Here is a 14,404-nt window from a genome sequence, read left to right as displayed (position 1 = left end):
TGCCCTGTGCTGACCCCACATGGCAGACTTTCCAGATCTTGACATTCTTCAAGGAAATCCATTCTCTCCCTGGTATCTCTGTGACAGTGTGGACTCGTAATCTGTTTCCTCTTCCTCTCAGTCTCCTTTAGGACATCTAGTCGTTTATTGTGTGTAGTTTTAAGCGTCTTACGTGTGTCCCTGTCGCCCTAGCAGAGAGACAGTGTAACAGTGGTTAGGACAGACGCTGGGTTTGATTCCATCCCTCGTTTGGTAGCTGTGAAGCTTGGGGCAAGTTTGGGCACTGACTTTTCTGTCTTCATCTGTGAAGCGGGCATGGTGATAGTGCCTGCTGTAAAGTTGTGTGGCAGCGTTGTGAACAAACACACACTGGTTATGTTTTAAGGCAAGTAACGCCTGTTGCAATGGATGTTTTTCAGATGACTGACTTTTCGAATGAGACGTTAGGACATCAGGATGCGACATTTATTTCCAAGGGGTATCTCGAATCTTTTCACCTGGTGGGAGAGTGTGAGCCTCTGCTTCTTTCTCTACAGCCCTTTACATTTGCAGGGTCTCCTGACACAAGCTAAGAAATATTACTTATTGTCCTAGTTTAGTAGAATAACATTTTAGGAAGTGATAGCAAAAATGCCATGATGATGGTTACCCGTAGCGGCCCTAAAAACTTCCTCTGGTTTGTTTGTTTTCTGATCTCCTATGAAAAATCTCAGACATGCAGAAAGTTGAAATAATAGTATAATGAGTATGTGTCTACTTACCTCTTCACATGCATTCACATATGCGCATTCACATATACATGCATAAACACCCAGCCAGACACACAGACACACACACCCCTAAAATGAACAGTCATTAGTATTTTGCCATGTGTGCCTCATCTACATGTATGTTTATTTACAAGTCCCTTTGAGGATCATGGTTAATTTTGTGGAAAGATGTTGTTGGGCAAACCAAAACTAGATTTTGGTAGCTTTTAGCCATAAAACTATGAAAAAAACTTTTGCTCTTTTTAATGCAGGTGTCCAATCTATGAACCGCCTCTGTTTTTGCCTGAGTGTTTAAGTCTCTGCATTTGAATGCAAAGATGGAGTGTGTGGCGGTGGCCCAGCTCCCACCCCTCCTACATTGGACCCGTTGTGTTACTTGCCTACAGTGATTGCTTGGCCCCAGCCGCTGACCTGACCATATACGAGGAAGACGTTGCAGGACTGGGGTCACCTGTCAGCCCACAGATGGCAGTTTGCACAGTGATTAGCGTGGGGTCAGGCGTTTTGTTCCGAATGCCAGTTCCCACTTAAGAAGTCTGATCTCTTTCAAATTACTTCATCTCTCTCTAGTCCTGGTTCTTCTTTAAATCTGGGAATAATATTTTATAGGATTGTGATGAGGTTTCAGTGAAAATTTGTGTATAAAGCATTTAGCTCAATCCCTAGCCCTAAGATGACAGTGGTTATAGCTGTACAAAAGGACATTAAAATATGTAAAGGGTTGTAACTGTCACACACAGTCCTCTATAACTCAGAGCAGTCTATATTCGGATTAATCACTGTGAGTTTTGTATTATTAACTATTTAAAAAATAAAAATTATTGCATGCTATTTTGTTCGAATTTAAGGAAAGAAAAGCACTAAAAGATTGTCAAAGTCACTTAAGTTTTTTTTTCAGAACAAGAAATATTAAATTCTAAATAATTCCTTTAAATTAAGAAAATGGTAGGTTGTAGAAAACATTCATGTTATAGTTAGTTTTTAAAGTTGCATATGTCTTAGTGGAGATAGGGTTATGTTTTTCAGGTAGCAAAACTTAGTCAACAATCTAAGAAAAATGAGATGTCACTGTCAAAACAGATTTAAAACAGCAATAACAGAGTTTCCACTCTAAGTCTTGTTTGGGATGAAAACTGATAGGGAAAGGCTCATGTGTAAGCAGCAGGTCCTCTGGAAGCCTGGAATCACCTTCGGAAGTGCAGTGAACGTGCTGAGGGGGTGATGGTAGCCAGCGAGTGTGAGCCGAGAGAGTCTCGGTGGGTCCTACCTTGCCGCAGGGCATCCTTGGGGAGGCAGGTGCCTCTAACTGTTTGAGCCCTAAAATGTTCTTTATTTTTCTGTGACAGTTTACAGTTTGTCCAAGTCGAGAATTTTGTATTCAAAATCATTTTATTCCAGGACTGCCAAAATATTTTGTATTGTTTTCTAGTGTCGAGGGTATCTGAAACTTTAAGGATGTTTTCCTTTATCTTTTGATTTTTTTCTGCTGCTGTAGCATGAAATTCAGTCCATTGGTTTGAATCTTAGACAAAGGGAACCTTCTTAATCTTTTTCTTTTCTACTTTCCAGTGTCTGTTTGTTTCTAACTTCTTTTATGAAGCAGGGCAATGTAGTAGTTAAGTTAATAACAGTAGTAGTTAAGAGCAGGAGTTGTTTCTGTAGAGGACCAGACAGAAGTGATTTTAGGTCTGTGGGCCACGTGGTCATAGCTGTTCCATCTGCCGCTGTGGCACAAAGGCGGCCACACGTGTACAGGGAGGAGCAGGGGTGGCTTGTTCCAATGAAACCGATCCACAGACACCAAAGTGTGAATTCCATGTAATAGTCTCGTGTCACAGAATATTATTCCTTTTACCAACCATTCAGAAGTGAAAAACCATTCTCACGCCATAGGCATGGGCCAGTCTGGCCTGTGGGCTGGCGGTGAGTTCATGACGCTGCTGGATCAGGGCCTGAGTAGGTGTCAGCGAGTCTTGTGGGGTGGACGGGGTGGGGGGAGTCCAGGAAGTGAGGGCAGCGTTGACCCTGTGTCCTGCACGCTTTCTGCTCTGCTGTGTCTCCAGCTGGAGTGGAGGGAGGCCTTGTTGGAGGTGGCAGATCGAGGCCTCCATGCATGCCTGTGGTTTGGGAGGTGCGGTGGTTCTCCTCATAGAAACCGCTTTACAAGTCAAGTGCCCTCATCTTGGTGACAGCGTGATTGATTGGAGACACAGATGTGGGCCCTGACTCCTGTGGGACTGTGTGTTGCAAGGTGATTATCCAGAATTATTTTTGAGGAATAATGTTGGAAGTAATTCATAGAAAACAAAAGCCTTAAAACCTGTGAATTCCTAATGTTTTCTTCTGTTTTTTATTTTATTTATTTTATCTTTTTTCCTCACTGTTTGTTTTCTCAAGTGACCTGTCGTCTTCACTTTTCCATCCCTATTTTGAATAAAGGATTGGGTTGAAGAGGCAGCTGGCCTGGGTTTTCTCTGGTTGTGCAGAGCTGAGTATTAGTAGCTTCTTCCTTGTCTGCTGAGTTGGCCGTGGTTTTGCATCCATGCACGGGGCTTGTCAGCAGACGGGGCTCCCCTTGGGCTCTGCGTGAGGAACAGGCCAGCTGGTGCGCACCGTCCCTGGGTGGGGAAGGAGGGGTCTTTCCTGCTGCGTGGCGTCCTCTCCTTTCTTCTTTCTCGTGGAGGTTGTGGAGTTATTGTTGGCTCTCCTGTGCACCTGGCCCCCAGCATCTGTTTCGAGACCTTCCCAGCAGGTCGCTTACGCCCGAGCTGCCCTGTGTCCGCCAAGTCCTGGCCCTGGGCTGGGGCTGGTCTGAGCTCTGTGTGGGCTCAGCAGGGTCTGCCTGCAGCCCTCTGCCCTGCAGTATGTGGAGCAGCCCCTTGCTTGCTCTTTCCCGTGGGACCCCTTGGTGTTTGCAACACTGCCGGGGAGGAGAGGAAGGAAGTACTTACTCATCCCCAGCTCGGCCTTCTTTTGGTCTAGTCGTGGAGTAAGGGTTATTTTTGTTTTTAAACTTTGAATTAGAAAGTTTCACATGTAGCAGTAGAGGGCCTTGTACAGTGAACCCCATGTGCCCCCAGATAGTCCCGGTGATACTGACCTGGGCCCACTTGGTTTCCTCTTCCCTGTTTTGAAGCAGATCTGAGCAAGCATTTCAACTCTAATTACTTCAGTAGGTGTCCCTAAAAGACAGGGACCCTTTTTTACTTTCATTTTTATTTATTTATTTTTTTTGCGGTACGCGGGCCTCTCACTGTTGTGGCCTCTCCTGCTGCGGAGCACAGGCTCCAGATGCGCAGGCCCAGCGGCCACGGCTCACGGGCCCAGCCGCTCCGCGGCACGTGGGATCTTCCCGGACCGGGGCACGAACCTGTGTCCCCTGCATCGACAGGCGGACTCTCAACCACTGCGCCACCAGGGAAGCCCCAGGGACCCTTTTTTAAAGTATAATCCTACCACTGGCACAACTAAAGTAAGATGAATCGTGATTCTTTGATGTCATCAAATATCCAGTCATTGTTTTTCAGTGACATTTCAGTGATGTTTTTTCCAGTTTTGTTTGAGTCTGTGTCCGGATGAGACCTGTGTTGTGGTCGGCCAGTGTGTGTTCATCTCTTGGACGATCAGTTCCCACTTAGCAGTCACTCCCTCTCCCTCTCTCTTTTGTTCTTTCTATTTTGCTTGCTTTTGTTGTTGTTGAGGAAGCCCTATTCTCATTTCCCACAGAACCTAGCCTGCTTGTCACTGATACGTGCCTCTGCCCTTTGTATTTCCTGTAAGTTGGTTAAACAGAGAGTTGACTGGGGTCACGTTTGTTGTGTTAGATGCACCACGGCTGTTGTGTCCGTCCATCGGGGTGCATAACGTCGTCGCCACTTAATGTTGTTAGCAACCCCGGACTCCCGCTGCCTGGATCAGTTCTTTACAAGCAGGGTCCCTTTATTCTGGGCTTAGTGCATTACAGCATTTTGGAAATTCATGAGAGTGGTTTAATAGGTTGTGTCTCACAGGACTGACCGAAGTCCCTGAGTGTCCCTCTGCATGGCAGGGCCTGTGTCGGGGGCCCTGCTGTCAGCAGAGTCCTGCGGACAGAGTTGGCAAGTAAGGCACCACCTGCGTCTGGATGTCCTTAAACACTCGGCTGCAGAAACGACAAGAAACTGAAGATCCCCGAGTCTGTGTGTGACTCTATGACTTGAAACGTCTGTTAGGTTGTGACTGCCCACTGTGCCCGTGTGTAAAGCCAATATTGATAAAAAACGAACTAATATAAGATAATTAAGGCTCTTTCCCTCTTGTACTTATAGAGCCTTTTAGAAGATCCTTATCCGATGGTCCGTTCCACAGGGATCCTTGGTGTTTGTAAAATAACTTCCAAATACTGGGAGATGTTGCCTCCGACCATTCTTATTGACCTTCTCAAGAAAGTAACTGAGGAGCTGGCGTTTGACACGAGCTCTGCTGATGTGCGCTGTTCTGTCTTTAAGGTAAGGTTTTAAATTATATAAGCAATGCCTGTTTATTGTAGAATAGTTCTCAAATACAGAGAAAGAATAATTTAGAAATCACCCATAGCCCTACTCCATAAATACAGCATTATTGACATTTTCGTTGTATATCCAAAGTAACCTTTTAAAAAAACAAAAGAAAGGTGTTTTCCAAAAAAATAGTCTACTTGAAATAATACTAGTTTTTAGTGTATGTGTTGGGGGGAGGGCATAGCGTTTTAGAGTAGTAGCTGCATGTATTTAAAATAGTTTAACGTTTTTATACATTAGAATGGGCTTTGTGTGTGTACTGTGTGTCACTCTATGCACTTTAAATAAGAGCCTACAGAATATTCTTTGTCCATCACCCAGCTTCAGCAGTTCTCAGGGTGCACCCGCTCTTGTTTCACTGTAGCTGCATCCATCGTCCCATACACACCATTACTTTGAAGCAAATCCAGGACATTTATCAGCTCATCTGTAAACATTTCAGTGATCTTTAAAATGTAAAGTCTCATAAAAATGTATATCCTAACAGCTGGAAAGAGAAGGTGGTGGAGTGCGTCAGCTCTTCAGACGTGAGTGTCTGGTCTGAGTTTGGGCCGGTCTCTCGGACGCCTGTGTGAGGTGTGGGCACAGCCGTGCGGGCCCTGTGCCCCTCGTTTTCATGCAGCATCGAGTCAGGAAATACAGGGAATCTGTGGGATGTTAAGAGAACCTAAAAGGACTCTTAGACTCCAGCTTTGGGGCCTCTCCACCAGGGTCCTCTGGTTTCTTTCAACTGTAATAAAACCCTTTAAAGTGTAGTTCAGAGAAAGCACCGAAAAATTATTTTGTAACCACTTCAGGCTTGTTTGAATGAAGCAAGGGATGAGCTGATTATCAGGCACTGAAGCCATACTAATTCATTAAAATATGCTTTTTATATGAAGAGGTGTTAGAAAAGAGTTATTTTCTGTGGGTATGTGTATTTCACTAGTAGTTTTAGTAAAGATGGAACTGAATTTTTCTTACCTGAACTTTTCGTGGTTTATGTTCTAATTTTGAACTGTTTATCTTTCTCCTTTCTTGTAGTGCCTGCCGATAATTTTGGATAATAAATTAAGCCACCCATTATTAGAGCAACTTCTGCCAACGTTAAAGTACTGTCTCCACGACAATTCGGAGAAAGTGAGAGTGGCTTTTGTTGATATGCTGCTGAAAGTTAAGGCTGTGAGGGCTGCTAAGGTAAGGTGAACAGAGATTTTCTTACTTAAGACACGAAATAAATAAGTACATTTATTTTCAACAACAAAAAGACAAAGCAGTTTTAATTCCAAGAGTTTCAGTGACTGCATTTTAAACCAGTTGGTGTCTGGTATATTCTACTAGTTGTTTGTGTCATAAAATTTTATTTGTTTTGTCAATGTATGTTTTCTTTTTGAAAGACATTAATGCAAGCAGCCCCCACCTTAAATTATATTTTTATCCTATACATGAAAGTTTTTGTTGAAATATTTAAAAGCTTGGCACACAGTAAGCACTTAAAATATTACTTGAGAAAATGGTGAGTATGAGACCCCCATCCCCCCACATTTACAGGAGGAAGCAAGGAGGTATTTGTTGGTTTGTGTGCATTTTGGTGTAAACTACTGAGGGGACAGTGTTTTCCCTTAACTCTAGTTCTGTTCAGCTTTTGGCTAAAAATGTTAGTTATAAGGTTCTGCATTATTATTTGCTAACACTGAATTTTCTTCTCTGCACAGTAGCTCTCTGAAATTTACTTTAAAGTGCTGTTGTGTCGAGGCCCAGGATTTGGGAACAAGCTGACATGTTGGTCAGCGTAGGGTCAGTGCATGGCCCTGGGGTGCACTCGTGCCAGGAAATGCTTCCATGTGGCCACAGAGAGGAGCGCACTTAGGAGGAAGGGCCACTCAGCGAGGCGCGTGGGAGCGAGTGCAGAAGAGCTGTAGGGTCTGCCGGCTCCGTAGGACGGGGAACATATGTGTGCATTTGCTCAGCTATGGCTCACACATCCCTGGCAGAAAACAGGAAATCGGCACCAGTCTCTGAGGCGAAGGGAGGGGACTGGATGTCTAGAGACAGGGTGCTGGGGAGGCCTTACCGCTGCAGAGGATACGCATTATTTTATGCTTTTCAAATTTTGAACTGTGAACTTTTTTCATGAGAAAAATAGAATATTTTACGTGACCCATGTGGTACAGATACCCCACGTCCTGCCCAGTTGTAATGCCTTGGTACGTTTGTTGAAAATCAGTTTCTTGTGTGTGGTCTGTTTCTGGACTCTGCCTGTCCATCCTCAGGCCAGGGCCGTACTTTCGAGCTCACTGCAGCTTGGCAGGAAGTCTTGCAGTGTGTGTCCTCCCGCTCTGCTCTTCTTTCAGAGCTCTTGGTGGTTTGGGGCGCTTGTATTTCCATATAAAGTTTAGAATCGGCATGTCAATTTTGTGAACAAAAAGGCTGGCTGCAATTTTGGTTGGATTTGTTATAACAGCCTGTTGAAAGTGTAGTTCTGAATCTGAAATGGGAGTTTCCGCTTAGTGTTTTGTTTGAAGTGTGCATCTGTTTGCAGAGGATCACTGAGGTGATGGCTGGTGAGGCAGTGGGCAGAGCAGGTGTTCTGAGGTTTGTGGGTCTTCCCAGGAGAACAGGGAAGACCTGGACAAAATGTCTGACTGGAGAGTTTGGGGTTTGGGGGAGTAGTAAGAGCAGAAAAGGAAGAGTAATGTTTTAATGAGGTGCTTCTTTCATGTCAGTCCTTGGCTTGCACAAGCAAGGCAGAGCGTGATTTAGCTGTGAGCTCTCTGGAAAGGTTTGTTACGGGCGCACCAGCTAATTCTTCTTGAAAATCAAGGTCAGAGATTGACAGGCCTGCGGAGAGGCAGCTAACAGGAAGGGGGGTCGATCATCCAGCAGGTTGGCGTGACAGGTAGTGTGCCACTGCAGTGTCTGACACTGGCCGTGCTTGCGTTGTTAGTGCACGTTGGCGCAGCCTGGCCTCCTACATATTGCTTTGAAGGAGTGAGGGGTATATATACCTCCTTACTTTCCTTGGTGAACGCTGGCAGTGCTGCACTCAGGATCTAGGAGACACATCTTATGTGCGAAGGCCCTGGGCACGATGACATGGTAGAGAATTAAAGCTGATTAGATAAAATTATGTCCTGTGGCCAAGGGGCAGTTACCAACTTAGTTAATTAGGCTTCTGTTTATAATTTGCATTGTCAGTGCTAGGGGTTTCAAGTTGTTTACTGTTGGTTTCGAAATTCTACATTTTTAGTATTGTGTACCTGAGATTTAGGCCAAATCAACAGTTACTAATATTGAAACGTCTTTATTAAAAAAAAATGGGGTTTTCTTAATATGCAGTTATTATTTTTTAATTAATTAATTTTATTTATTTTATTTTTGGCTGCGTTGGGTCTCTGTTGCTGCGCGCGGCTTTCTCTAGTTGCGGCGAGCGGGGGCTACTCTTCATTGCGGTGCACGGGCTTCTCATTGCTGTGGCTTCTCTTGTTGCGGATCACGGGCTCTAGGCGCGCGGGCTTCAGTAGTTGCGGCTCACGGGCTCTAAAGCGCGCAGGCTCAGTAGTTGTGGCACACAGGCTTAGTTGCTCCCCGGCATGTGGGATCTTCCCGGACCAGGGCCTGAACCCGTGTCCCCTGCATTGGCAGGTGGATTCTTAACCGCTGCGCCACCAGGGAAGCCCTTATGCAATTATTTTTAACATTAGGAATGAAACACCAGTTAGCAATTTTGTTTATGGTCTTGTCTGATGTTAATATCAACCTGTGGGTAATATGTTTAGATAAAATAAAACCTCAGGTAATTGAAGAACCCTAAACTAATCAGAATTGTTCTTCATTTTATTTTAGAAAAAGTGAATCAAAGAAAAATAGGTTAAAATGGGGAGTTTCTGGAAAGGCAGACTTGCGGGGAATGTTCACTGCAAGAAAAACCCGTGGAACCTTGGCATTTGGTGTAAGTGCCGATCGCTAGTTTCCGTTCAAGGTCGTCTGGTCTCCATGAGGGCTCAGGAGCCAACCTTTCCAATGTGAAAACCCTCTCTTTTAGGCACTGCCCCTCGATCCAGTCTCAGTGCTGTGACCTACAGTGTTTCTTGGGTATATTGGTTTCAGCAGGTCTGAACTCTGCGAGGTATTGAGGCTTGAGCAGCCCCTGGTCTCCTGAGTGCTTCGGTTTCCCTCTTGGGATCTGTCTGTCACTGTGCCGGCCGCTCCGGGGTTGACACTCAGCTGGTGGCATGGCTGTCGGGCGGCACTTGCCTTTACTACAGTGACTATTTCAGAAACACCAAGTGTGCGCATGGAAGTGTTCCGGGAGCATGTGGGGGAACGGTCGTAGTGTCGGATGCTCAGACATTTCCTCGGGAGAGGGGGAGTATGTTTGTCTGAATGCGCAAGGTCCTTCTGACCTGGAGGGTGGACTGAGGTATCGTGGGAGTGAGGGCAGGGCCAGGCGGGCAGCTGGCGGGGGGCGGGCAGCTGGCGGGAGCCGGTCCCTGGGTGGGGGGTGGGGGGGGGGGGAGACCGGGGAGCATACTTAAGTGCTGATGAGAAAGGTCCACTGGAAGTCCTGGAGAGAGGGGACGGTCATGAGAACCAGGTCCTTGAGGAAAGTCTGTGTCAGTGGTGCTGTCCCCTTTACGCAGATGAGTGTTAAGTGTTTGCACAAGTGACAGAGACAGGATTTGAACACTGTACCGTCAGAGTCTATTTTATTTCCATTATTCTGTGGTGTTTCCCCTTGTTTTGAATTTGTTGCTGAGAAGTTTGGCCCTTTTCTGTGGGCAGTGGACGACTTTGATGCTTTTACGCTGAGGGGCAGCATGACAGTCCTGCCGTGTGCAGGTGTGGGCAGTGGCTGTGAGGCGGCTCGAGGAGGCCTGTGACCACCCGGGCAGCACCCAGTAGAGGGCGGGAGGGGTGACCGTGAGGGGTGCCTCTGTGTCCGAGGTGGGAAACGGGAGACTCACTTTAGCTTTCTGTGCCAAACCTGTTGTAGATGTTTAAATTCACTTTTCATATTAATGGGCCCAAAGTTGTGGTGTTTTAGGAAATTTTAAAATTATTAGACTTATAATCATAACTGTCATTTGAGGGTCCACTGATGGTCCTGATGGATTATAATTAATCCCAGCAGCCTTGTGCTTATCTGCCTTATGTGTCAGTGCTTTTTAAAATACGGGTTTATTTTAATTTGTCTACAGAAGAGTCACAGATTCTGCTATAATCATTTGAGATGAATTTCCTTGAATGTAGAAATTAGTTCCTTTTTGATTATACTCTCCTTCTGCACATGTGCTTTATCCACAGTTTTGGAAAATATGCCCCATGGAGCACATTCTGGTCCGTCTGGAGTCGGACTCTCTGCCCGTCACTCGGCGCCTGGTGGGCCTTATCTTCAACTCCTTCCTGCCCGTGAACCAGCCCGAGGAGGTGTGGTGCGAGCGCTGCGTGACGCTGCTGCAGATGAACCATGCGGCTGCGCGGAGGTTCTACCAGCACGCGCACGAGCACACGGCCTGTACCAACATAGGTACCCAGCCCCGCCCCGCGCTGTGAGCCTGGCGTGTTTGCTTCGTGCTCAGTGTGGTTCTTAATGAGTTCCCGTAAAGTAACACTTTAATTATTTGGGATTATAATTTCAGTGTTAGAAACTTTTGTTGAAGGTGCACGTAAATTAATTATTGGTTGTCTCACACATTTTAGCAAAGCTGATTCATGTGATTCGCCACTGCTTGAACGCCTGCATCCGGAGGGCTCTGAGTGCATGCGGGGAGGGCAGTGAGGAGCCGGGGAAAGAGAACGTGAGCGTGAGTCGAGCCGCCGCCGCCCGGCGCCACCTTGGGGCCATGGGGCTGGGGCCTGGACGACGGGGACGGGGACAGGGCCACGGGGACGGGGTCGGGGCCACGGGGGTGGGGACCTGGACGGGTGCTTCTCCCGCGGGAGAAGGGCAGGGCAACAAGGCAGAGGTGTTATTTCCACAAGCCGTTACCTTAGCAACAAAATTACTTATTCCTTTAGTGCTGATACTTCACCTAATTATTTTGGAGGATCATAAGGAATTTTCTAGAAAGAATTTCTGTGTATCCTTTGTAGTTCACTGTGGAGTTTGAGTAGGATTTAATACAAAGGAAAAATTATTATTGCTGACACTCTTTTCCCAGTTTTCTTCACCTTAAGCTTCTGTGTATATATATATATATATATATTTTTTTTTTAATTGCTTTACAATGGTGTGTTAGTTTCTGCTTTATAACAAAGTGAATCAGTTATACATATACATATGTTCCCATATCTCTTCCCTCTTGCATCTCCCTCCCTCCCACCCTCCCTATCCCACCCCTCCAGGCGGTCACAAAGCACCAAGCTGATCTCCCTGTGCTATGCGGCTGCTTCCCACTAGCTATCTACCTTACGTTTGGTAGTGTATATATGTCCATGCCTCTCTCTCGCTTTGTGACAGCTTACCCTTCCCGCTCCCCGTGTCCTCAAGTCCATTCTCTAGTAGGTCTGTGTCTTTATTCCTGTCTTACCCCTAGGTTCTTCATGACATTTTTTTTCTTAAATTCCATATATATGTGTTAGCATATGGTGTTTGTCTTTCTCTTTCTGACTTACTTCACTCTGTATGACAGACTCTAGGTCTATCCACCTCATTACAAATAGCTCAATTTCGTTTCTTTTTATGGCTGAGTAGTATTCCATTGTATATATGTGCCACATCTTCTTTATTCATTCATCCGATGATGGACACTTAGTTTGTTTCCATCTCCGGGCTATTGTAAATAGAGCTGCAATGAACATTTTGGTACATGACTGTTTTTGCATTATGGTTTTCTCAGGGTATATGCCCAGTAGTGGGATTGCTGGGTCATATGGTAGTTCTATGTGTAGTTTTTTAAGGAACCTCCATACTGTTCTCCAGAGTGGCTGTACCAATTCACATTCCCACCAGCAGTGCAAGTGTTCCCTTTTCTCCACACCCTCTCCAGCATTTATTGTTTCTAGATTTTTTGATGATGGCCATTCTGACTGGTGTGAGATGATATCTCATTGTAGTTTTGATTTGCATTTCTCTAATGATTAGTGATGTTGAGCCTGCTTTCATGTGTTTGTTGGCGATCTGTATGTCTTCTTTGGAGAAATGTCTATTTAGGTCTTCTGCCCATTTCTGGATTGGGTTGTTTGTTTTTTTGTTATTGAGCTGCATGAGCTGCTTATAAATTTTGGAGATTAATCCTTTGTCAGTTGCTTCATTTGCAAATATTTTCTCCCATTCTGAGGGTTGTCTTTTCATCTTGTTTATGGTTTCCTTTGCTGTGCAAAAGCTTTTAAGTTTCGTCAGGTCCCATTTGTTTATTTTTGTTTTTATTTCCATTTCTCTAGGAGGTGGGTCAGAAAGGATCTTGCTGTGATTTATGTCATAGAGTGTCTGCCTACGTTTTCCTCTAAGAGTTTGATAGTGTCTGGCCTTACATTTAGGTCTTTACTCCATTTTGAAGCTTCTGTATATTTTAATTCGACCTGGGGTTGGCACACGTAGATTGGGTCTGGACGTTACCGTATTTTACAACTAGATGGGTGGTGGCGCTCTCAAGGATTTATTCACCGCCACTGCCCTAAGATTCTACTATAAACGTCGTGGGGTTGAATTTTTGGGAATGAGCTTTATTTAGAATTGTCTTTGAAAAAGTAATTTATCAAGGAAGCTGTATAGCTGGTATTTCTTCAGAATCCAAAGTGACCAATTATATCATTAAAAAAGGAACATTTAAGACTTAGAAACTTATTACTTATAAGCAGTATCTTAAGCTTATAAACAAACTCTCATGCTTGTATGTACCTCTGAAGTGAAAATTTTGGGTAGTTTTGTGGTGCTATGTAGATTAGGGTACTGGCCTTTAAAAGAAAGTCACAAGATGTTGAATATACTTCAATTAAAACCAAAAAAAAAAGGAAGTCACAGAAGATAGTTTTGCCCTTTTGATGAAACGTGGTTCACGCTGGCTGCAGGGTGAGGCTCCTGCGCTGTCCAGCCGTTCCTGTCTCCATGTCCCCGCCCTGGATGCAGGCCCTCGGCCCTTGAGAGCCAGGAGCCGACAGGGCCGCCCCGCGCTGAGGCTGGGGCTGCGCCGGCGGGCTGTGTGTGGGGCTCCGTCGGCCTGCCCGGGGGCTGGGGGGAGCACTCCCCGGACCCCACCTGCCCTCCGCTTCAGCATCCCCTGCCCTGTCTGTCCGCTGGGGCAGAAGGGGGAGGAGAGAGAAGAGCCTGATGTCATCTTAACGGCTGAATCTGCCTAGCAGATCCATCAGTTCACAGGCCTGTTCAGCCTGGGCTCAGGAAGCCCTCAGCCGGGAGCGTCTGGAGCCAGTTCTGCTTTCTTGGTGGGATTTGAGTTCCCCTTTTCAGAGTTTTCCCCTCAGTGTATGGGTTGGGTGGGCAGGATTTTTTAGGGAAGTGATCCTGTAACTTTAGAAACCCTCACTGGGATGCCAGCTCCAGGCTCGCGGGGCCCTGCGCCTATGGGCCACCCCTTCACGCTTGTGCTGATGGATGGTGGAAGTGGTTTCGCCAAAAAGTGAAAACTGTTACAGTTCTCAAATACTGAAGGAACCCTCCACCCCCATATTGAACCTAGACATTATTGAGAAAGCTGCATTTTATCACATTTTAGGTCAGTTTATGTACCGTTAGAAAACACAAGGGTGCTCTATTGTAACCGGTAGTAGAAAAAAAATACAATTTGCCGTCTGGATTTTGTCATTCTAAGAATATTTAATGGCTTAAAGCATAATTTTTTGAATTGGTTCTTTTACCTTTTCACATTGCTATCTACTAAAAATCTCTGCTTTCTGTTTAATGAAATCTTACTTAGGAACTTAGCATATTTTTGTAAAGGAGAAGTGGTGGCTTTCTCAGGGGACTCAAATGAGTGCTATGCTAATCACTAGAATGTAAAAAGTAAAATTAAATACAGATTGAAGTTTTGTCAATTTGTTATCTATATCATTCTCATAGTAGTATCTAAGCCTTTAGTAGTTTCATTGCTTTTTAAATTTAGCCATAAGTCATTCCAGGTATTTAGTGCCTATTGAAAAATATAACTTTATATAGCA

The 14,404-nt window shown here is 45.2% G+C and overlaps 1 protein-coding gene across 3 annotated transcripts in view; it reads left to right on the top strand.

Annotated features, from left to right (window-relative positions):
* Window positions 1-14,404, top strand: part of NCAPG2 (non-SMC condensin II complex subunit G2) — a 61,697-nt gene that overhangs the window by 19,619 nt on the left and 27,674 nt on the right. For all 3 annotated transcript variants that reach the window (XM_029234267.1, XM_029234270.1, XM_029234268.1), the window contains 4 exons: window positions 5,078-5,257; window positions 6,332-6,484; window positions 10,595-10,817; window positions 10,991-11,094. In XM_029234267.1, the coding sequence (XP_029090100.1) occupies window positions 5,078-5,257; window positions 6,332-6,484; window positions 10,595-10,817; window positions 10,991-11,094 (660 nt within the window). The remainder of the gene's footprint in view (window positions 1-5,077; window positions 5,258-6,331; window positions 6,485-10,594; window positions 10,818-10,990; window positions 11,095-14,404) is intronic.

Source organism: Monodon monoceros, unplaced genomic scaffold (genome assembly GCF_005190385.1).
Source record: "Monodon monoceros isolate NGI ecotype Baffin Bay Population unplaced genomic scaffold, NGI_Narwhal_1 Super_Scaffold_2, whole genome shotgun sequence".
Classification (NCBI taxonomy): Eukaryota; Metazoa; Chordata; class Mammalia; order Artiodactyla; family Monodontidae; genus Monodon; species Monodon monoceros.
This window is presented reverse-complemented; position numbering and strand designations above follow the sequence as displayed.